At 40.3% G+C, this 27500-nt stretch overlaps 1 protein-coding gene and 1 long non-coding RNA gene across 8 annotated transcripts in view; both read left to right on the forward strand.

Moving 5' to 3' along the window:
• Nucleotides 1–27500, forward strand: part of CCNT2 (cyclin T2) — a 42593-nt gene that overhangs the window by 5767 nt on the left and 9326 nt on the right. For 2 of the 7 annotated variants that reach the window (XM_017836313.1, XM_017836314.1), the window contains exons 1-7: nt 9917–10128; nt 10828–10909; nt 17212–17340; nt 18035–18095; nt 19080–19142; nt 25483–25528; nt 26834–26997. In XM_017836313.1, coding sequence (XP_017691802.1) covers nt 9929–10128; nt 10828–10909; nt 17212–17340; nt 18035–18095; nt 19080–19142; nt 25483–25528; nt 26834–26997 — 745 coding nt within the window. In that variant the 5' untranslated portion in view covers nt 9917–9928. The other 5 variants (XM_017836320.1, XM_017836316.1, XM_017836315.1 and 2 more) reach the window with 5 other exon arrangements.
• On the forward strand, nt 3439–4832 carry LOC108507939. The gene is made up of 2 exons (XR_001878299.1): nt 3439–3871; nt 4081–4832. It is a non-coding gene; the product is annotated as an uncharacterized LOC108507939 (long non-coding RNA).

Genomic DNA, 27500 nt, shown 5'->3' on the forward strand with positions numbered 1-27500 from the left:
TGGACATCACAGTAGTGAAGAAGTGAGGACAATAGAGAAAGAAGTTAGACTCTGGCCCTTAATCATGATTAGTCTTTGCAACTGAAATTTAGTTGAGGAGAGAGTTTGAGGAGAGAGAGATGACAGATTGTAATTTGATAATCTAAAAGTCACTCAGCATTAACCTCTCTGGTGTCTTGTTTCTTTTGTCAACAGCCTTCTGAAATTAAGTTTCTAAATGCAATAAATTTGGCCAGCATACTACACAGAGTGATGGTGTCCTTCAATTCTCCTCTGAGTATTCTGAGCTCAAGCAGTGAGACATCAGGTGGAACTCTAGTGCTGTAAAGTTATGAGTCAGATACCCAAAACATAAGTGCTTTTTAACACTCAGGCAAACTTTCTCTTTTTCATAGCCTAAGGCATTTTATCCTTGAAAAAAAAAATTCACATGACATTTTCAAACTTTACTTTATAGCCGTGAAGATTAAAAAGCTCCCTTTTTTTCTAATGAAAGTTGATATTCTTACATAATACCCTTCCATGAGTCAAACATTTAAAGAAACACCAAATATCTCAGTGCTTTCAGTGCAGTCGTGTGTTGGCAGGATAACACATGTAAGATTAATAAATTCTGGGCTAAAAACAATGTGATTGAGTCTTGACGATGACACTGTAACTTTCTGAGCTGAAGGTTTGAAATAGGACAGCTCTCCAGAGGATGGCTAAGAGCTGTGCAGGAAGGGGATGTGCTTAGACATGGCTCTGGGTCCTCAGGGAACAGCCACTACCTGGCACCTGAATGTAACGTGTTGGCTTTGAGCTGATGAATACTAAAATCCAGTGACATCTGTGGTGAGTCATGGACAGTGAAGTTCAAGCCTTCTTTGTTTTAGGTGCAGGTTAATTGGAGCCCATCCTAGCTAAAGGAAGCAGAAACACACATTTCTGGGAGCTTTGTGAGACTGTAAAATTGCTGCAGTCCTTCGCTCCCCCCATGATGAGGTGGGATGAGGTGAACACAAAAAACACAAAATCCCTAATGATACTGGCTATGAAAAGTGAAGAACTGGGTTGACATGGGATTAAATGATTCAGTGTATCTCTGCAAAAACTTCCCCATGGTGATTCCTCAAGAGCCATCGCCCAAAGGCAAAACATCCTCTGGCCAGAAGTTGGAGCTGAACTGGTTGTAGCAATCTGACCTTTTTTTTGAGATGTGTTCTGATAGTAGGAAAGAAGGTGAGATTCAAGGTAATTTTTACCAATATAAGAGAGCAAACTCATGCTTAAGGTGAACCAACTTTGAGGTTCATTTTCAGATTCAGGTCCCTATTACTGTGAGAAAAAGTACTATGAAGCAAAAGAGTCCCCTGAGGTTAATCATTACCCCATGTACCTTTCTAAACAGAGACCTGTGCTAATTAAGGAATCAAACCATAATTCTTCTAGGAAAAACTGAATTTGTTGATATGCTTTGGAATAATATAATAGTACATCTCTTATGCTAGGAGCATTATTTATCTGCAAAGGCTTCATAAGACTTCTCTGAGGCTGGTTGCTAAAGACAGGTATTCCAATCCATGTTTTATAGATGGGTACAAAACTGAAGCTCAAAGAGTATAAATGAATAGCCTAAGATCACCAGCCAGAATGCTGCTCCTAAATTTTTCCTATCAATTTACAGTTCTTAATTTTACTACTAAGGAACAGATCCCATGATTAGTTTTCAAACACTTGTGAAACACTTTCAAATAGAGGAAAAGAAAAATATATTTATATAGAGAGGAAAAGAAAAATATATATTATTCTAATGAGGTTGTGGGATTTCTTTCTGGTTTGGTATATAGGAGGCGTAAACAAGGATGTACAAGCCTTCCTGCCTTACTTAACCTTGCCTAGTAAATAGCTGGGCAAATTCTGCATTTCCTTCTCCTTTGCTTAGAAATCCATTTTCTCATATAAACCTGGTATGTTTATTGATTAGAGGTTTTTGTAGATGGCATATATTTTTTTCCTATCTGAATAAAATGTCTTGGTATTTAATTGAATATTATAAATAAAAGAATATATTTAGAAGCTTAAAAGTACATACCCTAAATATATTTTTTTCATCTACACTCAGAAACTGATTTATTAGACAGGGCATATAAATTCTCCTATATTAATCTTTTAGCAGGTCTTCCATAATAAATTATAACACATCAATATAGGACAGAACAATAGAATATCTCCTGGTTGGATTTTGGGTAAAGGTTTGTGTAGATTCTTCCAGAGACTCTTGGCTGACATCTACTGGAGGTTAAACAATTTAAAAACAAAAAGCATTTGGCAACTAGGAAAAACAAAGCATTTAAAAAAATAATTGAATGATGTTTTCTTCACCATATGTCATTATTGGTAATAGAGTCCAAACATTATAAAAAGTGTCCCATATTTATCAGCTTGACTTCAAATTCATGACACATTTCAAAACATATTTTTTAATGAAAACTGTGGTTTTCAAATATTCATGTCTTCAGGAGATGAAACTTAAAGAAAAACAGACTTTTAATAAAATCAGGAGAGTTGGCAGTATGCACTCGCCAAGGCAGATAAAATGGAGAAATATCACTCCAGGGTGAAAGTGAGCCCATAACAATGTGGCCCTGTCAAGGATGTGCCTATTTCTTTTCATCTCTGATAACAGGAACGTTGCATGCAGATTTTTATTGAATTTTCTTTTCATAGACTTTCTTTCAGAAATAAATCATATCATGTCACTCATATTCTCAGGTACATGTTTCAAATGCACAGTTAATATCCAGTCCCAGTTAAAGCCATTGACATTTAAAAAAGTTACAGACTTCCAGAAATATATGAAATTTTGTAAATAAGATTAGGTTTTGTAATCTGAAGCTGAATACCAGTTAAATTAAATTAAATACTCTTTTAATGTCAGTGTTTGTAGTAATTCTACATTGTATCATACTTTAAGTAGTGTCACTTTGCCATTATTACAATTTTCAAGGTATCACACCAAAGGTAATTTTGATTGCTTTGTATTTCTTGTTACATGTTCTTCTCACACATATGTAAGTTTAAGTTTTTGTGTGTCTGTGTGTATGTAGATAAAAATTTCAAATTCAAGAATGCAAATCCAAGCACATTTTCTGAGTTTGGTGGAGAATTTCCTTAGATTCTTAAAGAAATGTGTCAAAAAGTCTCATACACATTTTGGACTGCACACAACAGTGCAGAGCATGCAGTGAATAAGTCAAAAATCAGAAGGGAGAATTCTGTGTGTCCTTTATTGGCTATTTAATTATGGCAACCAAAATTAATCATTGCATTTTAGGCAAACTACTTGCAGCAGTAATATAAGCAGTGTAGGAGAACAATAGATGCCTCTTTGTTACATTTCTAACCATCATCACAGAAAATCAATTTGAGTAGGAAATCCCTATTTGTCTTTTATTCACCCGAGCAACAGACAGTCATGCCATGGGCCTGGGATTTGCATTTTGAACTTTTTGTATATCAGAATAAAAATACCTCAAACTTCAGTTAGGCACCACAAAAATTATTAACAAATAACCTGCAATTTTTTCAAACTTAAATTCACCCAATAAACTCTTGAGCCATTGTTTTCAAGCTTTTTTCTTTCCCTAATGGAAGTTATTATCTTCATATTCACTTTCATAACTAATCACTCCAGTACGTACATGCAATTTCCTGTGGTTTATTATAAATTCCAGAAGGCAACTCTGTTGTTCAATGTTACTACAAAGTGTACAACTTTTTTTATTACCAGGACAAAGTAATTTTGGGGACAGATTACCCTTTCCCACTTGGGGAACTGGAACCTGGAAAATTGATTGATTCGATGGACGATTTTGACCATAAACTGAAGGTATGATCTTTACGTTAGAGGGGTTTTTTCCCTCTCTAGTTTGAGACATGAGATAGAACACTGAAAACTCAGTGTAGTACACTGATTTCTGCAGAGACTGGAAGAGGCCCTCTGCTCTCGTTGCAGCAGTTCCTTTTAAAGCACAAGTGAAAGTATTTGAGTTAAATATGAGTTAAGCACAAGCATATATATGTGTTTTGTTTTTACAGGATAAACTCAAGGCTGGAAATGCTCTGGAATTTTTGGGTCTTAGCAGAAAACAATTTGAATAATTATGAAGATACTAAAGAGGGTAAACTATGGAAACAGTGCTGGATCCTTAGGGATGCTTCTGTTGGCATGTGCAATTGTACAGGTGAAAAAGAAATTTGACAAGCATCTAACAGTCTCTCATAGGTACTGGAAATGAGTATGCACAGGTATTGCTGTGCATTTGAGGATTTAGGCTGTTTAAACAATTCTGAAATCCCTGCTTTCATAATAAAGGAGAGATTGCAACTTTTGCAGTTGTAATAAGAATCTCTGAATTATAATGAATGCCATGTTATTAGGACTTGATTCTCAGGAAGGAAAGAGCTGAGAAAACTATATAGCCATTACATTTCAGTCTTTGTTATGAGCAATAAACAGAATTTGAAAGAATCTTAAAACAGAATTTAATCAGAACTTTGTTGATGCCCAATAAAAGGCAACACTTGTCTGTATCCACTGCTGGGAAGTGCATCATGTCACACTCAGCTCAGCACTACAAGGGTGTGCACTGATGCTTTGTCAGTGTTGTGACAGGATGAAAAAGTCTGTGTGGGGAACGTTACATTTCAGCTGCCACCTACACCACTGGCAACTTATTCATCAGAAACAATCTGGACAATATGGTTGTAGGTGCAGAAATAATGTATTTTGTGTGGGTAATACTTGATATGTCACTGTCACTATCAAAATAAATACTAGTGTTTAGCAACAGTATGGTTTAATGTTCTTTCTATTCCTTAAAAAATACTTCCTAAAGTAAGGTTGGATACTTTAAATGTTGAAGTGTTATTGCTCTAATTAGATTGAGTCCTGATATAAGAATGGGAAGATGGCTTACTCTATAGCCTATTGATTGAAATGGGTTTTCATTATTATCCAGTGAGTGCACAGGCATCCTCCTCCCAGGAGGATTTTATACCGGACAGAAAAACGTGGATGAGCACTTACAGTCTTTGTTCTTATGGGAACATTTGCTGGCTACCTGTGGTGTCACCATTCTTCTGTTTAGGCTTTAGAACACTTCAGGCAAAATAGTATTAGACAGCAGTTTTTTTTAGCTCTGGCCAAAACTGCCACAAGCTCAACCTGAAGGATGCTGAGCATCAGCAATTCCTGCTGATACCAGCTTCTGCTGGACTACAAGGAAGGCTCTGTCCTTCTTTAGTGTCAAACCCACCAAAAAAACAAAGGTGGTTTGTGCAGGTTCATTTTGTTTTCCTTGAGTGCTGGTTTTGGCTGGGGTAGAATTAGTTTTCTTCACAGTAGCTGGTATGGGGCTGTGGTTTGGATTTGTGCTGGAAACAGTGTTGATAACACAGGGTTGTTTCACTACTGCCGAGCAAAGATTACACAGAGCCAAGGCTTTTTCTGCTCCTCAGCCCACCAGCAAGGGGGCTAGAGGTGCACAGGATGTTTATATGCTCAGCATATAAACCTGGAGGAGCAGGAGAAAGGAGGGGAACATGTGGAGTGATGGTGTTCCTCTTCCCTAGTCCCCATCACATGTGATGGAGTCCAGATTTCCTAGGGATGGCTGAGCACCTGCCTGCCCATGGGGAGTGGGGAATGGATTCCCTGGTTTGCTTTGCTTACGTACATGGCTTTTGCTTTACCTGTTTAACTGTCTTTGTCTCAACCCACAGGTTTTCTCACTTTTACCCTTCCCATTCTCTGCCCCACCCCAGGGGTGAGCAAGTAGCTGCTGGGGCTGAGATGCCCTCTGGGGTTAAACCACTACACTGAGCTCTTCCATTTGGATTTTTACCATATTGTTCCTCCAAATATATTTCATAAAAGACTAGTGGACATCAGAAGCTGAAGTAGTCAGCAAGTCACCGGTTTAGAATACCAAGTTTTTATGTAAGACAAAAAGAAGACCTAGAAAATATCTCTAACAATATTTATTGTCCTCAGGTTCACAAGACTTCTGTTGACCTTTTTTATTTAAATAGCCACATACAAGCATTGAGCTACTTAAATATATGATTTTTCAATCAGATTGTTTTAATTAAATTTCAAAGTAGAAAGGCAACTTCGTTCTCATATAATCTTATTTCCCTTCAGTGTATATGACTCTCGCAGATGTTTAAATGGATTTAAGAGGAAAATACGCTGTGATTCTTCCAATACATTTTAATTGGATTAATTCTTCAATTTTTTATGAATGAAAAAAGTTAAGTTAGTGAGAATGCAATGTTACATCTTTGGGGACTAAGGTCTGAAATCTCTCCAATAGCAAGAACAGTATTTAATTACCTTAACCTGTGACTGAATGGGTGATTGCAGCACTCTGCATGGCAGTTAATTAATGTGCATACCCCGCATAAATCATATTCATTATGCACTGTCATTATTTAATGATATTCTATTTTTTCTCAATGTGTTAAGATTTTTAAGATAAGGATATGTATAATCTTCCCTACATTTTTCTTTTCATTAACAAAGCTAATGTAAAATTCTAATGACAGTCAGATGAGAACATTCTTAATTCTCCACCAACTACTGAAGAAATAATAAATGTAAGTTGAACATTCAAACTCCATGAGTTTTATACAGTGTTTTAAATAATGAGGTAAAACATTGTACTTTGATTTTTACAGACACAAAAATAGGAAGGCAAAGATCAGCTCCAAATTACAACAGGCGCTGTCACTGGTTGGGGACCTGGATCCACCTGGGAATGAGGTTGAGGCTTAACAATATCTGTGTAAAAGTAACATTTGGTACCATGTTTCATTTAAGGGTGAAATAGGAATGGGCAAAAGGTTTAGAAAGTGATCTTAATTCTTTAAGGCAGCTGATGTGTAACATGGGAGAAATTCGGACAAGTTGCTGTTTGTTACAATGTGAGCATATGCATCTTCTCCAAGTGTTGGAGAATAATTGACTTGCTGGAGCTGCTGATCTGGAAAGACACAAGGTATCACTAGACAGCTTCAGTTCTGCCTTTTTGGCACCAAATTCCTGAGAAATATTACCTGCATAAGTTAGATGCTTATATAGGTGTGTTTACCATACACACCATACACAGACCTGTGATGTGCCAGAGGCTTCTTCCTCCAGAGAGAGCCTGGAGTTTGATCTAGGCCAAATTGCTGGTTTATTACGACTGAAAAGCCAAATTGCTCATTTACTACCACTGACTTACCAGACTTCTCCCCTTCCCCTTCTTGCCCTCCTGAGGGAGCCGCCTCACACCACCATGGCCCCAAATACGGGCCAGAGGAGTGGCTCGAGAGCTGCTTCAGCAGCAGCAGCTGAATATGAGCCAATGTGTGCCCAGAAGGCTGAGAAGGCCAATAGAATCCTGGCTTGTATGAAAGACAGTGTGGCCAGCAGGACCAGGGCAGTGATTGTCTCCCTGAACTCAGCACTGGTGGAGCCACACATTGTGTACCTACGTCCAGTGCTGGGCCCCTCACTTTAGAAAGGACCTTGAAGTGCTGGAGCAAGTCCAGTGAAGGGCAACAAGGCTTGTGAAAGGTCTAGAAAACATGCTTGATGAGGAACAGCTGGGAGAGCTGGGGGTATTTAGCCTGCAGAAGAGGAGGGTTAGTAGGGTTTTCATTGCTCACTGCAACTCCCTGATGGGAGGTTGTAGTGAGGTGGGATTTGGTCTCTTCTGCCAAGCTTACAGTGAGAGGACCAGAGGAAATTCAAATTAGATATCTGAAAAAAATTGTCACTGGTCAGGTGGTCAGGCATTGGAATAGGTTGCCCAGGAAAGTGGTGGAGACACCATCCCTGGAGGTGTTTAAGAGGAATCTGGCTCTGGCCTGGGTGATGTGGTTTTGTGGTTTAAGGGTTACAGCAGCAGTGCTGGGCTGGTGATCTTAAAGGTCTCTTCCATTCTTGACAATTCTATGATTCCATGACTGTTGCTGATTTTAGAAGCTCTCTAAACACAGAATCTAGTTTAGAAAGGAGACAGTGTTTCTTCTGTACAAGGTGCAAGATGGAGATGTACACAAATCAAGCACACCAATTATCAAGACTTTGAACTATTCATATTTTCAGCAAAAGAAGGAATTAGTGTTCATTGGCTACAAGTTATATAGTTCTCTTATAAATCAGTATTCTATCTTCCACTGGTTAATGATTCTCTCTCTGCTTATGCTCATTATTCCACATGCTGAGACTTTTTCTTCTTTTGGGTCGATGGGTCTCTTGGGTCTGTGAGTTGGTGGTCACAGATCTCCCCCTGCCGGAATTACCTTGTACCCCATTGGAGCTGATTTCAGCACAGTTGCTGAGCTGGGTTTACCAGTTTCTTCCTTATCTGGGGAGTTCTGCCAGCTGTCTTTGTGGCCCATAAATTCTGCATTCTTTGTGCCCAATATCAGGGGTACATCCTTCCTCCCAAGCTTTGTTAACCCACCCCTGGGTCTGAGGTCATTGAAGTACCTCAAGCTCTAAACTTTAACAAGGCAATTCCACCAAGTAATTTCTTTTTCCAACACCTGGACATCACTTAGAGCTTGTTATCTTTTGTTTTGATGTTGAGGTTTAGAGATGTAACAAGGACTGATGGTATTTGCAATGGAACGTACCATAGAATTTACAAATAGCTAAAGCAAGTGATTTAAAGGCACTAACCAAGCACTACCCAGTTACTTCATAACCAAGGGAATTGTTTTGAAGAAGTTATTAAGGAGGTCACTTAGAACACTGGGGGCTTGAGACAGAAGACCAGCAAAGACCCCCTATGAAGCCTCTCTGAGACCTTGCGAGGATATATATATATAATAGATGTTGGGAAATGTCATGAATATGTAACGGGAACATGGAGAAGGAAAAAGGCAAAATTGTGTAACGTTGACATATAAACTGTAGCAGTGGCACCTCGGTGTGCATTTTGGCTAAATGATGACCAACGCACCCAACGTCTTGACCTACTCACAAATGGGAGTCTTAGAGGTTTCCTTTTAACCACCACTTTTAGGCGGGAGTTTCATGGGTTATGTCTCCCGTAGTGTTGATTAGGCTTGAAAGCATTTGTGGTGGGTTGACCTTGGCTGGATGCCAGGTGCCCACCCAGCCACTCTATCACTCCCCTTCCCAGCTGTAAAGGGGAGGGAGAGTAAGATGGAAAACAACTCGTGGGTTGGGATAAGGCAGTTTATTGAGCGAAAGCTTGCACGTGCAAAAGCAAAGCCAAAAATAATGTTTATCCTCTACTTCCATCAGCAGCGATGTCCGGACGCTTTCCCGAGAAGCAGGGCTTCAGCACGCATAGTGGTTCCTTAGCAGGCAGCCACTGGAGACAGTGAATGCCTGCCTTCCTGCTCCTTGCCTTAGCTTTTATATCTGAGCTGATGTCACACGGTACGGAATATCTCTTTGGTTTGGGTTGGGTCAGCTGGCCTGGTTGGGTCCCCTCGCCGGAGGAATGTTACCGTGCTGGTGCTGTGCTCGGCGGGAGCCAAAACACCGGTGTGTTATCTACGCCCTTCCAGCTGCCAATGCAAAGCACGGCATTGTGAGGGCTGCTGCGGGGGGAGTGAACTCCAGCTCAGCCAGACTCCAATACAGCATACAGAGATCAAACAGCAAAGAACGTGTTTTCTCAAGAACATTCCATATTTTGCAAGGACTCCGTGATTCCACGATTCCACGCCCCCACGCACCCTCAGCAGCCACGGCCACCCCCTCTCCCCGCCCCTCAGGACACGTGACCTGCGGGCGCGCGGCCGCTCTGCCGCGACACTCTATGGTAGCCGCGGGCGCGCGCGAGGCCGACGCTCTCGCGAGATCGGCGCGAGAGGCGGTGGCGGCGGCGGCGGCGGCGGCGGCGGCGGAGGTGTCATGGCGGCGGCGGGCGCGGGCTCCGCCGGGGCCGCGGCGCGGGGCGGCGGCGGCTCCTCGGCCGCGTCGCGCTGGTTCTTCAGTCGCGAGCAGCTGGAGAACACGCCCTCGCGGCGCTGCGGCGTGGAGGCCGACAAGGAGCTCTCGTACCGGCAGCAGGCGGCCAACCTCATCCAAGACATGGGCCAGCGCCTCAACGTGTATCCGAGCGGTGCCGGGCGGGACGCGCTCAGGGCGGCGGGGGACCCTTTCCCTCGGTGTGGGAGCCCCCCCTGAGACCCCTCCCGGGCTCCCACAGCCCCCGGCCGACGCTCCCGGGGGATGGAGCCGTGGCCTGAGGCACAGAATGGGAGGAGGAGCCTGCGGGGCCCCCGCGCCGCGCTCTTTGTCGGCGGGCGAGGGGCCCGGGGCTCCCACCGGCCCTGCCAGCTGCGGGTGGGTCCCTGGCTGCGGGTCTGGGCACTTATAAAGTAAAGCCCAGTGCCCGCAGACCCGTTTTCCACGAAACGGGCATCTCCTCCGTCGCCGTTCTTTAATGTGATTTTAAAAAGAGCGAGCCTAAACCCTCACAGTGCTTGCTGAAATAGTTGACTTGGAACGAAACAAAAGCACTTGAGACGGTGTTTCAGCGCATGTCGCTCATTGATGAGTTTTCATTCAGCGGGTGACTGGCGAGCCTGGTGTAGGAATCTACACATGGTCTGCGGAACAGATGGGAAGGATCCGTGTTAATATCGGTTAAGTGTGTGTTAATATCAGTTCAGTTCTGAAGTGTCCTTAATCCATTTTCGCCTGGAGACAGCGTGTTGAGAGCAGTGATTGATGTGGAAAGCCCATCGCCTTCAGATCTTGTAAACAGTTTTCTCAGTATGTAGTGTTTCCTTAATTTAATCTTCCAGCTCTCAGCTTACGATAAATACCGCAATTGTTTACATGCACAGGTTTTATATGCATCATTCCTTCACGAAATTTAATCGAAATGTAAGTATGATTTCATACGTGGTAATAATATGCCGGTAATTTTGTCAGTCTGACTGAGAAGTGTTGCATGCTGGAGTGTAACGTTTGGTTTGTTTACAGGAATTGTAGCTTCTTATCAGTGAATTAGAAGCAGCAATGATACTTCTTTTCAACTTTGAATTACCTTAACTAGGGGCAATTAGATTTTATCTTCTGCCATGGAAATGAAAAAAATAGTCACCCATCAGCAAGCACATTTCAGATGTGTGAAGAATGCATTGAGACGTTTTGGATGTGGCTGGTGCCTCTGTGCTGTAGTTTAAAAGGTTGATGTGTAGGAACGCACATTTTTCTTGATGAAGTCGGTGGAAGTGCTGGCATGGTGTGTCTTGTCAGTGATAATGTGGTCATGTGTGTATCCATATGGATTATGTGTCTGTTCCTGAAGCAGTGTAAATTCATTTAGCTAGTCTAGTCTTAAGTGGTGTGGTGATAAGTCATATCAGGCAAGAAAAATCTTTAAATCTGGTAAGAGAATGCCAGCTCTCCTGTTTTAACTAGTGACCTGAATATGCTGACTCTGAACACAGAATGTGTTATAAAGAACAGGATTCTTCAGTAAAAATACTGGCTGTGACTGAGGAATTCTGTAACAGGTATGGAACTTGAGGTAACAACCTGGAAATGTCAGTCCTCTTTTTTATGTCCGGTACTGGCTGCAATAGTTAGAAAAGTAATAATATAGTATTCTAGGTATTCTTGGGGTTTTTTGTTTGTTTGCTTTAAGCAAGAACATTTAATAATGATTGTGGTACATCACTAAATAGCGAGGATAAGTTTTCTTAGATCTTTTAATGACAAAATAAGCAGATGGAGACTGTGACAGGTGTTAGGTCTAGACCAGAGCAAACCTTGATCTACCAAGGGGTAAAATCATGCAAACTTTGCACTGTCTGGAGTTGGGGCAGGTACATACTGGGGTGCAGTGAGAGCCAACTCAGCTCTTTTGTCTGGCATGAATTTGTTTGCTGTCGTTGGCTGAACAAATAGGCATCTTATTTGGTGTTTATTTGGCAGGAAATACATATTTTAGAAGTGTATTACATTATTTTTTGTGCAAAATCTGAGATAAATTCAAACTTTCAGCAGCTTGTTACCAAAACTGCAGTGTTGATCCATATAAGCTCCTGTTTCTCCCCACTGTGTACCTGCCCATGTAACCTGTAGCTGGTGGAAGAGGAGCTGGTGAGGCATCCAAAGTTTTCTGTGGCTGTGGATGGGCTAGGCAGAGCTGCTTGGAATGGAGAGACGGCTCTGTGCAGAGCTGATTTATTTATATATAGACCTACATACCTCTTATATCACCTGTTAGAGTGTTCTGTCACCTGGTAATCTAGGATAGATTTAGGCAGCAAGAAGCTTTAGTTGCTGTGTTTGGTTTTTCACTGGATGCTGGTAAATGACAGTCACTTGGAACTGGAAGCACTGCAGTATTTGGATGTATAGTGCCCTTTATATGAAAACTATGCCTTAGGTTATACTTAAGAATGTTAACATTCACTGATAAGCTATGGCTGAATGCCATGGAAACTGTAACTGTTACAGGAGGGGGGGGAATGTATTGTTAAATTAATTCTCAGGTAATAGTATTCAAAGTTAAAGGCAAGTGCACTGCAGGTTTTTGCTCAGTATTCTTGCTGAACTCCTTTTTGTAATTCTCAATGAGTGTCAGGCCAGAGAGTGGCTTTGTGTGTGTGCTGATGGGCAAGTGCATTTTCTTACTCGCATTCCTGTGGGGTAATGGGGGTGGGCTCAGTGAATGGAGTCACTCTGCAAATACTCCCAAACCATCTGTCGGGTTCTCTGTAGGAAAAGCAAAAGCCAGGGACTGTAATAAATGCTTAATATCAAATCTCCAGAGTACTTGGCAAGCTAAAAAAGGTAACAGTATTCACCACTGCAAGAAGAAAATAACCCATAGAAATTAAGGTACTGGCAGTTTTGAAGCTAAGACCTAGCAAAAATATTCTATAGTGTAAGCAGTATGTCTCTAGTATTTCTTTGTTGTGTGCACAGGGTGCTGTTTATCCATGGCAAGAAGGAATCTGAAGGCTGGGGCTAGAAAATTAGATGGCCATTAGTCAGAATGCCTTATGATCTTCTGAGCTGAAAAAATGTAGCCTTTGTTTTATTGGTAGATTTATGGGTTTAGGCAACTAATAAGCACTTGTGTATTTATCATCATGTGTAATTGCCAGGTTATACAAATATAGATATGTCTTATATATGTCACATGCACTTAATTGTTAATAAACAGGCCTTCTAGTGGAAGCTCAGCTACTGAATGGCTATTGTCTTAATTCTTGTTTTTCCTTCAGTATATCTGTGGAGCCACAGGGGTGGGATCAACCAGTTAATGTGTTAATGTACTGCTCTGATGACCAAATGGCCCTTTTTTGGTGAAGTTGCTATGGGCTGGCAAGTCATCAATTGCTATGGATTGCCCACAAAGTACATGCAAAAGAGGTTTTGATGTTGCAATCAAAGCAGGTTAAGACCTTACAAGGTTGCTGTGCCCCAGTGATAGGGTGGAAACTTTACCAATTCGGGTGAGCAGAATTGGATGCCCCTGGCCGTGCAAATGACAGGAGTTACTATGAAACTCCTCAGCATTAGTACAAATTAATCTTTCAATGTTACTGTTGACCAGGGCACAGTAACTTTGGTTTTCTGAGTATAAAGTTGGTCAGTGTTAATACTGGGATGGGGATGGAGCTCACTGGCTTTTTATAGGCTGTACTGGCCTGGCTCTTATCCTTAAAATTATCTTGAAAATTTAAATTCTTCTGCAAATACTGTTTCTATAGTACTTGGTGTCTCATACTGTTATGTAGCAAATAGTTCTTTTGGATGCATATTCTTCAGTACACTGTGATTTGAAGAACAGAAAAGGGGGAAAAATCCTTGGTATGCTGGAAATGAGAGGTAAGGCATCCAAATGGTAGCTGTAGTTTTTAAATATAATCCTTGGAAATGCCATGTGGAATACCAAACAACCAGTTGAAAATATACGTGATGTCAAGGGGGTTTTGTGACATGCAATGAACTTAGTGAAGAGCCTAAAGAAGGCCGTATGAGGAATTTTTTTCCTTCAAGTGCAAGGTAGATGAGTTGTGTAGGAGGGTTTTGTGTCCCATCCTTCTCTATTCCCTTCCTGTCTCCTGTGCAAATTGTACAAACCATCTTGTACAAATCCCAGCATTAAACAGCTGACTTGACAGTTATGCAAAGTTCTGAAAACTTTCATAATACACTTCAGGCTTTAGTGAGGCTGTTTTGGATCCTTCAGTTCTGGTTTTAATCTTGCAATTTAACATATTTGCTGCTTTTAAGCAATACAAGCTCCTGCTTATAATAAAAAAAATCCCTGCAGCTCTTTGTGTTCGACTTTGAAAACCCTCTCATAGACTGGAACCACTTTTAATGTCTTAAGCTAAATTGTATCAAATCTAAAAACATACTAATATTGGCATTAAAAGGGAGAGGGAATCTCAGAAAACTATGTGCATGCTACGTGTATATTCTGAGATTTTTCTGAATGCCTTTGTTTTTACACTGTGTCTTGTATTTTGTAAGTGAAAAAGGACTTACAGCACATTTACCAATGAAACTTGCTGTTTAGTGCTCTTGGATTGTCTTAACAAGGCCCTTATGTTTTGGGATTTTTTTTCTCTTTCAGTGGGACTTGGTTTCTTAGATTCTCAGCTAGTAAAAAATTGGATTTAATTTCATAAGTCATGTCTCTTCTGAAGATATTTCTCCAAGTCTTAAAGACTATTTTGGGTGCATGGTAGAAAATTACTTTAAATTATTGTGGTTGATGTCAAATTAAGATGTTTATATATAGGAAGCTTATCGCTTTGTCAAATATGTATCTCTAATTTTGCCTTTTTGTTCTACTTTGCTTTTTTTTTGGCCATTTTGGGGAATTGGAAATGAATGAAAACACTGAAGTAACTTTGCCAGTTATACACTTAGCAGGGTGTGTCGTCTTCACTGGAGACTGCATGTGTGCCAAGTCTGAAATTTTATTAGGATGTCTATTTTCTGAATAAATACCAAGGAAGATAAAAATACTGACCTACTCAAAACTGGGAGTGAGAACCCTTGTCCTAAACAAGACAAATATCTGAACTCTTTGGCCGGAAGCCAACACTTCTTTTTGAAGGAAATAGATAATTGGGCTGTACAAAGATTTCCGATGAACCAGAGTTAAATGACAGTTAATCAGCTTGACTTAATTAGCCTCCAGAACTGTGTTTTATGTAAGGTCTTGGAGATCAGGAGTTGTGTGGAGACTTCTTGGCCAGAAGGGATCCATTTCAGTAAACTAGAAGATCTCCTGAAGTCAGGCTGATGAAGGTGCTTTTTTGGGATGAAGTAGAACCTTGGTGCAGTCAGACACAGAGTAACAGTGATTGACAATTTGCCAATGATTCAACTGTGTGGTCAGTGGTGACTTGGTTCAGAAATGCCTCTGGGAGATGTTTTCAGCCATGGAGATTGTTGGAGGTGGATTTTTCAGAAAGGTAAATTGTGACAATTCCACATATGAATAACTATACCCACAAACTGTACAGGAAGAGACCTGGGCTTATATGGGTGAGACAGCTGCACTTGAGAGAGCTTTGCCTGGGTTGTTGCATCCCTGGGCTGGAGTTTGTCTGCTCTATAAAATACCTTTCCATGCCATGTGTGTTGGGTTATACATGTGTGTGCTGCTGCACATCTTCTGCACTGCAGAGCTGTTGCTACTCTCCCTCTCTCAACTCCAGAAAGCCTTTCCATCATTTATTCATTTGTGAGGCTCAAGTTACAAGCTTCTTAAAAAGAAAACAGGGGTTTTTTTTCTCCCTTATAGAAGAATTTGTTCCTTCTGACTTGTTTTGGGTGGGTTGGGTTTTTCAGAGTGCTGGATTTCTCATGGCACACTTCTACTCATCAAAGGGTATCTCCTTCCCAGGGTGTCAGTTTTCAAGTCTGCCAACTTTAAAGTTTTTCTTAAGATCCAAGCAGGCATTTCAAAGTGATTTAAGGATGCAAAAAGTACTCCCTCAATACATTTGAAAGGTTCTAAAATTTAATCCCTTAATCAGTTTGTTGCAGTTTTCCATATATTGCAAATCTTTATGCCAAATGCTTCATTTCATGATAACAAAGGGCTGTGTGCTGATAAAAAGAAGGCAAAGCTGACTTTGGGAGAGGATGCCTCTTAGTCAGTCTAGTTCTGTTTGGGCACTGAATGAGAAATCCAATACCTGCACTACTTGCACCATGCAGTAATTAAATACTCAGCAAGCAGCTGCTTCAGTCTCTGAATAAATGCTTTATACAGGCTTAATTTTAACCATTTTAATCAGCTCACGTCTAGATGATTTCTACTGCCATTTTAATTCCTCTTTAACATGGGCAACTTTTGCATGCAAAGAGGACCTAATTCTTCAGTCTTTTGTGGTTTGCTGTGTTCTGTGTCTGCACACGTCTGTCCTTGTAGCTGACAACAGGCATCAAAACTTCTTCATAGCTCTCTCCTGGGTGATACTGAACTGCCAATGGGAGCTTTGCTGCCAGCTTATGACACCTAGAGTTTTATATAAAATTCATCTTAAAATGTAACATGTACTCTTTACTAACATTTGATATAACTGATGTTTTATGAATCCTTGTGCTTCGTTCTTCAGATACTGCTGGGTGTACAGTAAAGTTTCTAAGAATACATATGTATATATAAAGTTTCTTTTACTTACACAACCTGTGTTTATATAACAAGCTGTTTTTATTAAAGTTCTCTGCAAAGTTTCTCAGTCTTTAGGAGAATCAAATGCTGGCAGAACTTGTGATCAGCTGTTTTGACTTTTACTGAAAAGATGGTGTAATGACTCGCTCTGTGCAAGGAATTGGATGAACTTTCTCACAAAGTATATTTAACTTGAAACAGCCTGTTCTTGTGTGACTAACTCTTCTGGACCAAATTATTTTTTTTTATGTTGAACTAGAGTTAGTTTGACCTCAAACTTCTTACTCACAAATGTAATTTAGCATTTTGCTGCTCCTTCCCTGTGCTGCTGGGAGGATTACATCAGTTATAAAATAAAACATGACTAGTTATATTTTTGTTGCCTTGCATGACTTCAAAACTGGGGAAAAAAAAGCCACAAATACAACTTCTTAAACTTTTTCTATTTATTAGTTTAGACTCTCCATAAAAATTCAAGTCCTGCTTGTAAAAAGTTAAAAAATACTGATGTGTTTTTCTTCTTCAGATAATGTCTCCTACGGCATTGTTTTTGGCTGCAAAAGTGGAAGAACAGCCACGGAAACTTGAACATGTTATTAAAGTAGCAAATGCCTGTCTTCATCCTCAAGAGCCACAACTGGATACAAAGAGTGATGTAGGTGGAAGTCATGGTTTTAAAGATGATCAGATGACACTTCATCTTATGATCTGTGACACTGTCTCACTGGATTATTGCTGTCTGCAGTCTAGGAAAAAACCTTTTGTTTGTACACCATTTAAGTCTTTTGTATTACTTAATGCAGCATAATTAAAGACTGGTATTTGTTGTGAAACTTGAAGAGATTGCTCCATCTTGAAATTGCATTATTTTTAAGGCTTCCACACCTAGAGTAGAAGATTGGATGTTTAAATAAGAGGTTTCATATGTGGTTCCCTGAGTGACACAGTTTGTGCAGAGCTCTGAGTTCAGGACACTGTCTCTCAGGCAGAGGTTCACTGTGCCCTCTTGGCTACATGTGATATAGTTGTCAGCTGCTGCCTCTGCTGTGCATTGCTACTCCTTTCATTTGCCAAAGTTTGTACAGCTTCCACTTACTTTAGAGTTCACATTATCTTTCCTGAGCCACAGGTCAGCTGAGCATCTCCAGCTGTATTTTTAAAGTACTTGTAAGATGAATAACCTGCCCAGAGATACTCAAGTTGACTTGCACTGGGAAGCCTTTGTAATTCTCACCCTGTTGTGAATTGTCAGTTCTAACTGATGCTCTGGTGTTTCAAACAGGCAGCGTGTGATTGAAATTCTCGCACAAGGGATTGCTGCTCTTCACCTGTTTGCTTCTCTGTTTCAGGCTTACCTTCAACAAGCCCAAGAGCTGGTTATACTTGAAACAATAATGCTTCAAACTTTAGGTATGTCCTAAATATCTCCTGTGCAACCAACTTACTATGAAGGAGTAATGGGACCCGAGTAACTGGATTTTTGATGTGTTCTTGATACATTAGAATTTTACTGTTTTCGTGTATAACTTCTGACCTGCGAATTTAGTTTTGTATCAGCAGTTCTGCTGTGTTCACTTTGGAGAAAAAAAGGGGCATCTGTACTTAGGAAATAGATTTTCTGACAGTTTGAGTTAGAAATGTGTAGGCTTCCAAGTAGATTTTACTCTGAAGAAGTGATTACATTGATATTTCTTTGTGTAAGTTAACACATTACTCTGGGTTAGCAGTGTGTTAATCCTGAAACAACCCATTTAATGGTTCAGATGATTCCCAAATTTGAAATGGAATGTTCTGCTAAGAAATTCTTCTGACTTTAGAATACCTTAGAGACAATTCCTGCTAGCAGACCTGAGAACACAGACTTGCTCAGATATTCTTAAATACCACTTGGAGTATATTGTTTTTAAAAAAATAGCTCACAGTAGTGACCTAATTCTTCAGATAGTTTCATAAACAAAGAAGGGTTTTCTAAGTTACTAACCTACAAATTGACTTAATTTGTAATTTCTTAGCTGCAAATGGTTTTAAGTCCTAGAAATCAATAAAGTGCATGTGCACAACCACACGTCTGCATTGCAGTTTTTACTGACTTATTAATGTGCTAGAAACTATTCAGATATGTTCAACCTTCCCAGGTTATGTACGTGTGTATATATATATATGTATATATATATATATAGGCATTGAGTTATTTTCCTAATGGATCATGAAGTAGCTATACCATCTGCCATTCAAAAGTATGAAAAGGTGCAGAGTCAAAGGCAGTTAAATCCTGGTACTTGTTCTGCAGTACAAAAGTTTAGTATTTTAGGTCTGTGGAGAAGCATAAGGGGTTTGGGTTTTTATTTTACAGATGCAAATGTATAATTCTAAAATGTATTTGTAACTCTTCAGGTTTTGAGATTACCATTGAACATCCACACACAGATGTTGTGAAATGTACACAGTTAGTGAGAGGTCAGTGACTTTTAACCACTTCTGTAAGTCCTTTTTTACTTTTCTAGTAAAATTTTAAAGTGATGTTATTTGTGTAATGTGATCTTCACCAACTGTGTTATCCAAAGAGTATGTTTAAAGCTAGTTACTAAAAGCTTGATCTTAACCTTTAGAGATTAAGATAAAGAGTCCAGTCCTCTATCCTTCATAACTTTTTTGTCTTCTTGTAAGATTTGATTTTAACAATACCTGTTCCACGTGTTCTCAAGGGACAGAAGCAGTCAGTAGTTGAGAAGTGGTTGGCCAGCTGCTTACTATTGTTCTGAGCTGATTATTTTCACTCTGAAGTTGTTCTACCAAGTGAAGTTTAGGCTGCCTGTTGGCTGATGGCTGATGGTAGTTTTTTTGTCTTAGCGAATCTTTTTAGGTAATGAACTGAGGGGTAAAGAGAGTGCATGGCAAGTCTGCTGTCACATGCAAATACTTAGAAATGTGACTAATTGTTTTTCTGGAGCCTGGTGTACTTGTTTTGGATGGTAGCACAAAACCCCAAACCTTTGGTTAAACATATCTAACTTGTATGCAGCTTAATGTGACTGGCAAGAAACCTCTTTTTTCTTTAATATTTTTGTGGCTTTTCGGCACACCTTCTTTAATTCTTAAATTGGTTTCCTTTGGAGCTTTAAAAAAAAAAAATTTAAAAATCCTCTCATAAGATAGAGGATGAAAAAAAATCAGGAATCAGTTGTAAAAACACCTAAAATAAGCTTTTCACTTTAATTATGTTCCTTAAGTAAAAAGTGTCTGGAAATGATTAGACCATGGCTTTTAGTGTTTAGTGCTTGGCTGGTTTTGCAGTGAAAAATGCAAAGTTAAGTGCTCCAAAGTTTTTGGTGGGTTTTTTTTCCTTCTATAAAATATACAAAAGTTAGTTACAACTTAATAATGTTAACCAGGTTTGTTTGTAACTCTGGAATTAATGGTGTTCTTTGAAGAGAGAGTATCTCCTATTTTCAAGTAACTTAGTGGTGCAGTGTCTTCAGAGTCTGAGTAGGGCTGGTGCTGTAATTTATTTGCATATAAAGTACCTTTATTGCTGTTCTTGCTATAGGATAATGATTCTCTGCTTTCTGTCCAGATTTGGCTGTGACTTGGTGCATGGGTGTCATTACACCTAAAGCTGCATCAGCAGCTCTGTAGGGTTTGGCTTTGGGTTTTCTTGGTCAGCATAAACGTGGGCACATTTCAGTGTTTTGTGGGAGCCTCTGTGCTTCTGCTCAGTGTGTGGGGTGTGGGCAGGGGTGAAGGCAATGTTGTCCTGCCTCAGATTTCCACATTAGTGAGTGTGTTTGACTGGAGCCTACAAGAAGGAAGGCACACGCCTACACAAACTGTGTTTCCTTTAGTCAAGGATATATACCACACTGATAGTTCAGCTCTTCTCTTTGTGTTTTGTGCTAATCTTTTATACTGACAAAATTCATACTTTGAAGGTACTGCTAATTTTTTAATTTGACATAGTAAAGCTAGTAATTAATGTCAGCAGACTTGAAAAAAATGCTTAGAATTCTAAAATTATATCAAGTCTTGAAATCTGAAGACTTCAGTGAGGGCTGAAAGTCCCTGTGCCTAAAGGAGTGATGCAAAGGGAATGTAATTTGTCTGATCCTTGAAAACCTACTCACTGAAGTAGCTGTGCTCCTTAGTGTGTGTGTGTGTATGCAGGTGGAATCCTTGGCAGCACATGCCCTTCCTTTGAATGGTGTATGTTGAGAACACAAGGCTTAAGGACCTAATATTTAAAAAAAAAAAAAGGAAGCAAATGAATAAATTAATTTAAAACATCAAGCATGAAGTCTGCAGTCAGGCATGCAAGTCAGGCAAGGACAGAATAATTGCTTTCTCTTATGTATTGACAGAACAGAGATGGGCTTGTGGGCACAGTGATGTATCTTCAAAGACACAGTGGTGTGAGTTTAGTTCTCTATCCATGAGATAGTTATTATTGGGCAGTGTGGGGTTTTAATGTCAGTAGATGCAACACTCAGATATTTAAGTCCTGAAGCTTTCAATACCTAAGACTTGTCAATGTTAAACCGTTAGTGCCAAAGGGATTGACTGAGAAGTTAAAGAAAGCCAAGGTTACTTCTTCCAGTTCTGGTAACGTCACCTTGGACAAAAAACACCATTTCAGAGTGCAGAGATACCCTTTTTTATTAAAGGTGATTAACTTATCCGAGACCATTGTGATTAAAACCTCTAACTGCATGTTTGGGGAGAGAAGGGAGGGAGAAATGTGATGTGGCTGATGTGCCTCTGTTTATCAAAACAGAGGCAGCAAAGTTAGCTGAGGTATGGGAATGGACTTGGGGTGTGTGCACTGCATTGCCATGTGGTGAGAAGGTGCCCTTTTGCTGCCTAAACTGCAGTGCCTCAGAGGATGGCTGATTCTCTGTATCACTTTTTGTTGTCTTGCATCCAGGGTAGTGTGTTTTATGCTGTCAGTGTCACCTGTATTAACCTTTAAGCTACTCCCTTTTAAAAACAAAATGAAAAACATTAAAATAGAACCCAGATTCTATTGTTCATGCTCAAAAGGTTCAGCCAAGTCCTTTGTCAGAAGACTCTAGTCTGGTAGTGGCACACCAGAGGTAATTGCTGGAAGCTGAAGATGAACTAGGAAGTTGGAATAGGTGCAAATAAACATAATTGCTTCAACACACAACTAAAGAAAAAGTTGAGTTCTTCTCTAAGATTGAAAGCCTTTTTGAAGGCAGTGTTAGACAGCAGGGGTCATTGTAGATAAGTAGTGACTGGATGGATACTGGATGGATACTGGATGGATAAATAATGACTCATGATGTTCAGGCATATGGTATCCAGTTATTCCTTCTGGTGTTCAGAGACTCCTGGGTTAATGAAATTGTTCCACCTTTACAGTTTGGTCAGTAGAGCAGACGAGGAAAATGGTGTGGGCTTAGTCTTTTTTCTGCACCATTCTTCCTCAGTGTCAAGAGACTGAGAAGAGGAGACAGGACCATCATTCCTTAGGATCCCACAGGTCCTTTAAGGAATCTGAAGACAGTGGATCTGTGAGGGCCTGTCAGCAAGCCTCAGTGCCCATTCCAAGAATTCTCCAGTACTGAAGAGAAGGAAAGAGGAAAAAAACCCACTAAAACAACAAAACCAGTTTTGTTGTCTGTCTCCCTTGCTGGCTTCAGTGCTGGCTGAATGATCAGCAGTGAAGCTGCCCTTATGCCAAGACTATGACATGGTCCTCTTAAGCTCTGGTGCAGAATCAGTCTGTTCTCAGCCTGCTTCTGGTGAAACTTGAAGGGGAGGAATCTGTATCCTCATCTCCATCTTGGGAAGTCTTCAGTCATTCCTTTTTCTGTGTTGGAACACAACCTTTTGGAACTGAAGATGGGATCTCAAGGATTTCTAGGATTGTTCTCGCTACTCTGCAGGTTATCAGGTACCTTGAACACCCGTGATCCTTACTAATCTTTTGTGGAAATTGCACTGTCAAATCCTTCAAATATGCCATAGTATCTGTGTGCACAGGTACCATTGCTTAAATCAGGCTGAGAAAGACAAGGTCAGCAGAAGAGGAGGTGAAAATGCATCAGCTTTTTCAGAGGGTATTCACATGAGGAAAATTTAAGTCTTAGTGTACTAAGTGGTGTGGAAAGATCTGAAACCCCAGCTGCACTCCAGCACTGCTGCAGGTGGCCTTCACATGCTGAACTTTGACCTCAGGCTTTTACAAGCCTGTTCCCAGAGTTTTAGTACTTTCAAGAAAGTAAAGCCACCAGGACTGCTCAGCCCTAAATGCCTACACCATGGCCTGCTCCAGCCCTTTCCAGATACAGCAGGCATCCACCAGCAGACCTCTGTTCAGAGCCTGGGGCTCTTTTCCTTTGGCCAGAAGGACTTCAGCAAGCTCCTCTCTCCTGATGCTGACTGGCTTATCTGCCATCTCCTCTTTCTGGGGAACGCTTCCAAACGTTGGCAGGGTCCAGGCATAGCCACCTACCACCCTCCTAAGGGGGACTTGGCAGTCACGTTTTCATGAGTATCCCGAGATCCAAGATAAGCTGTGTTGAAGAAAAGACTCAGATATCTTGGAATTGTAACCATTGTGTGGCTCTGCCCAGTAAAAAGCATTTTGGTTTCCAGTTGGCAGTTTCTTGGAGATGGCCTTTTGGAAGGTATATTGGACAGCAAGTCCTGTTCCAAAATATTGATTCCAACTTCAGTGATACCCTGCCTTATGGTTGCTTCTGTAGCAGTGGGACAGGGTGGATGTTTCAAATCCCTCTGAACTGCTGAAATCCCAAGCTGGTCATTGCTGGCTGGTATTGTAGCCATCGGTCCAGTGGCTTGTGAGTTTTAAGAGCAGCTCTGCTGGCTTGTTTGAGCCTCTGCTTCAAGATGATTGGAATTTGGAGATGCACTTTTCACTACTATAATGGAAGTAAAACATGAAAATATAGGAACCAAAATTCATTAGCTTTAATTTCTGTGATGGATTCTGCTAAAGCAAAGCTGTCCTAAATAGAAGAGTTTGGGAGGGGTGTTTTCAGTTGTGCCTTGTGTTATCAAAGGCTTCAGCTGTGAGCTGAAATTTATTGTTTGGTTTGCAAATGATAGTTATTTAGCTGTAAATAAGTTGAAACAGTATCATACTACTTGTAGTATAGGTAAGGTATTTAGCACATTAACTTTGATTGGGGCCAAAATGTGTGTTTCAAGATATGATTCTTTTCTTCCAGGTATGTGTTTTGATTTACTCAACTTCCAAGCTGATGTTAAATAGAAGTTTTCTGGCATCTGCTTTTCTTCCTTGTTCAAAAGGGACATTTCAGTAGAGATGCTTCTTGGTCCCAGTCCCTTAATTCAAACATGTAACTTTACAGAGTGTATAAATCATTGAAGCTCCTTTAGACATTGCTTTAATGAAAAATGAAGAGCAAGACATCAATTTGAGTCTCACTGAACCACTGTGTATTTTCATTTGTTTTGTTATGACAGTGTCATTTCACTTTTTCTTTTTTTGGTAATTCCACCTTACATTTCTTTAGTTGGGAGGGAGAGGAAGAGGTTATTTAGTATGCAATTACCATTATAGTTTGCAAACTAAATATTATAGTATAACACATTGTCAGTTCACCTTCTGATTATTATGGATCAGTAGAATTTGTGTGTGGGAACAGATCCTGTTACCTTGCTACTTCCCCATTCTTCTGCCTGGCTGTTTAGCGTAAAGACAAGTCTGATTTGTACTCCCTGGCAACATTAGAAGTTGAGTTAAATCACATTTTATTATTATGCTATTTAAAAATTAAAATTTAAAAGCTGCTGTAGTATTTCTCAAACTTTATGGAAATATTATTATTAAAATAAAAGCTTAACGATGTTCCCTTTGACATAAAATTCAACACTACACTCTCTGCAGGTAGCACTGATTTCAAGTGATAGTGTCAAAGTAAGACTTGAATGAAGGCTGCATTCAATCTGCCTTGTGCCCAGCTATCCCATTAATGCATGTTACAGTAAGTTCTCTTACCTGAGTGAGCAGTTGGGGTGTCACTGCAGGGGTCAGCACTATGTGGCTGTAACAGCCTGAGTTAACAGCTGTTAACAGCTTTTCATTTCTGGCATGTTGCAGTCCTGTGTTTTGGTTTGGTTTTTTCCTGACTAACTAAAATGAAGTTTGTTTTCTATTGAAGCTTTGCCATAGGTTTAAGAAATGTGGAGCAAAGAGTTCTGAGCACAGTGCTCTTAATTAGAAGGAGCAGAAAACTGATTTTTTGTTTTGTTTTTTTTACCCTCTAGCTTGGGGACTTGTGGTGTTGTACAGCTTTGGGAGAGAGACATTGCTCTGGTTTTGGGGAGGTTTGGGGGGTGGGAGGGGTGTCCTGCTATGCTCCTCTTCAAGAGCAGGATGTGCACTGTGCTGTGAATGCACTGTGCTGTGAATGGGCTGTGACTGATCTGTCCTGCAGCCCAGGGAATGGCAGGGATCACCTAGAGGTGAGGGTTGGGAAGCAGCGCTTCCCAGAGGAGAGTGCTCTCATCTTTGAGGCATCAGAGGGGTTGGATCAGCAGAGAGAAGCTGTTCTGTGAGTTGTACAGAGGGAGGGGCAGTGAATGGAAGGACTGGTCCAGCTCCAGTACCGAATGTAAGGGCCTCTTCTGTGTCTCAGAAAAGATTATTTTGAAGGCTAGTTAGCCAGATTCAGATCAGTTCTGTAGCAATACCCAGCAGTGATTTTGGAAGATAAAACTGCTCTAATTTTGGAATGAACCTGATGAGTTTGTGCCGATCTTTAATCTCCCTGTTTTTCTTTTCTTACAGCAAGCAAGGATTTGGCACAGACATCCTATTTCATGGCTACCAACAGGTTGTTATCCTGAACCTCTTTGTTGCACTGTTGTAGCACACTATAGCTTCCTTTACTGCAGGGCCCCCTCCATGTGTCTTACCCTTGTTGCAGCGGGAGACTGGGCCATCTCCAGTGGTGGTTCCTTCCCGCCTGCAGTGCGGTGTATTGGACAAGGGCCTCGTGGCACAAAGGGGTTAAATGCACAATGAGAAGTGTAGTGGTGCTTTCTGATGACATTTTCTCGATTGTGAGTGCATAAATCTAAAATTGGTAGCCTGAATAGCAGCTAAAGATTACAAAGAGATAAACTTAACCTAGAAATCCGAGCATCTTGGTAAGTACAAAACTATTTTTAGTTTACACTTGTAGTTAATGGCAGTTTTCTCTTAACTTTAAATATATTGATCCAGTCTTAACTTAAAAACTGTAGTGGGCCTAAGTTCTTATCAGCTGGTTTATTTTCCTTTTTAGATAGACTAGTACAAGCCCAATGTTTTTCCTTTTAAAAACAGCTCTTTAATCTTAATATACAGTTTTAAAACTTAAGTACTTAGATAAATGTAAGTTCCAGGATTACAGATGGGTATTGTGTATACATAGCCTGTCACAGAAAGAACTAGAGAGCAGACTTCACTCTTGATTTCTTGATTACTTCAACTTCTTGCCAAACAACTTGAAGCTTTATTTAAGAGGATTACATTACATGTACTTAGTTTTTGGGCAATATCTGCTGGTTATTAGAACTGTACAAAATAAATCAATCAATACTTTTGGTTCCTTGATGGGCAAGATTCTGTACTTAAGCATCTGTTAAGTTGTGCTAAAGCAGTGAAACTGAGCCAATGTATTTTGTGCTGCTGCCAGCTGGAAGCTGAAGACAAGTTCACAAATGTCACAAATCCAGGCCTATGAAAGCCAAGGCCACCAGTAATTCACCTGGTTCTGTGGAACTGCTGGGGACCTTCTGATTGTCTCATTCAGAGACTGCAGAATCAGCTGTATACTTTTTACTGTGGAGTTTTAATTGACCATATTATACTTCTTTCTTTTTAGTACTGAAGTACAGTAGAATAACTGTTAAATTTATTTACTGTTCATCAGACTTTTGATAGCAAAAGCAAATTAAACTTTTCTGCCAGATAAATGCCCTGCCCTTTGTTTTCTTAGGGCAGTAAGATATCTTATGAACTTATTTAGCAAAATGTTTAACTGCTGTTGCTTGATGAGTTACCTCATTCTATCTGTTAATGGTTGATTTGTTTGGGTTTTCTGTTTTTCATGTTTGATTTCCTTTGGTTCCTCACTACGAAATTTGTGCAACAGTCTTCACCTTACTACGTTCTGTCTTCAGTACAAGCCCACAGTGATAGCATGTGTGTGCATTCACTTGGCCTGCAAGTGGTCCAACTGGGAGATTCCAGTGTCAACCGATGGGAAACACTGGTGGGAATATGTAGATCCTTCAGTTACTCTAGAACTGCTGGATGGTAAGTGATACTGCCTTTCACATCTGGAAACTCAACTCAAGGGTTTATTATTCCAGAGATATGCAAGGATTGGGAACATATTATACAGTAAGAGCTTTAAGCCTAAATTAAGTCTCGCTGACTTCATGTACCATATTGTCAGGGGAAAGAAAGGGATAGGAAAGGGGAGAACTTTGGAAGACAAACTTAGGTTTGAGACCTTTAGTTTGAAGGGGCATCCTTTTGTAGGTGCAGGTCAGAATCTTGGATTTAAATATTTTTCAGAACCAAGAATGATGGAAATGTACCAGTGCAAATTCCTGCAGTCCTGGTACTGCACTGGAGCAGAACAGTCGTTTCAGTCACAGTGTTCATAGGGGTGTACATAAAACCACTGTGTTCACAAGGGTAGTTCTGCATTAACAATTTGGCATCACTTGTGGTATCCCAAATGCCTGTAAAATAGTTTTTTCTTGTCAAAAGGCTTTTCCTGAAGAAAGCAAACACCCAGAACTCCACATACC

The sequence above is a fragment of the Lepidothrix coronata genome, unplaced genomic scaffold (genome assembly GCF_001604755.1).
Source record: "Lepidothrix coronata isolate B3197 unplaced genomic scaffold, Lepidothrix_coronata-1.0 Scaffold275, whole genome shotgun sequence".
Classification (NCBI taxonomy): Eukaryota; Metazoa; Chordata; class Aves; order Passeriformes; family Pipridae; genus Lepidothrix; species Lepidothrix coronata.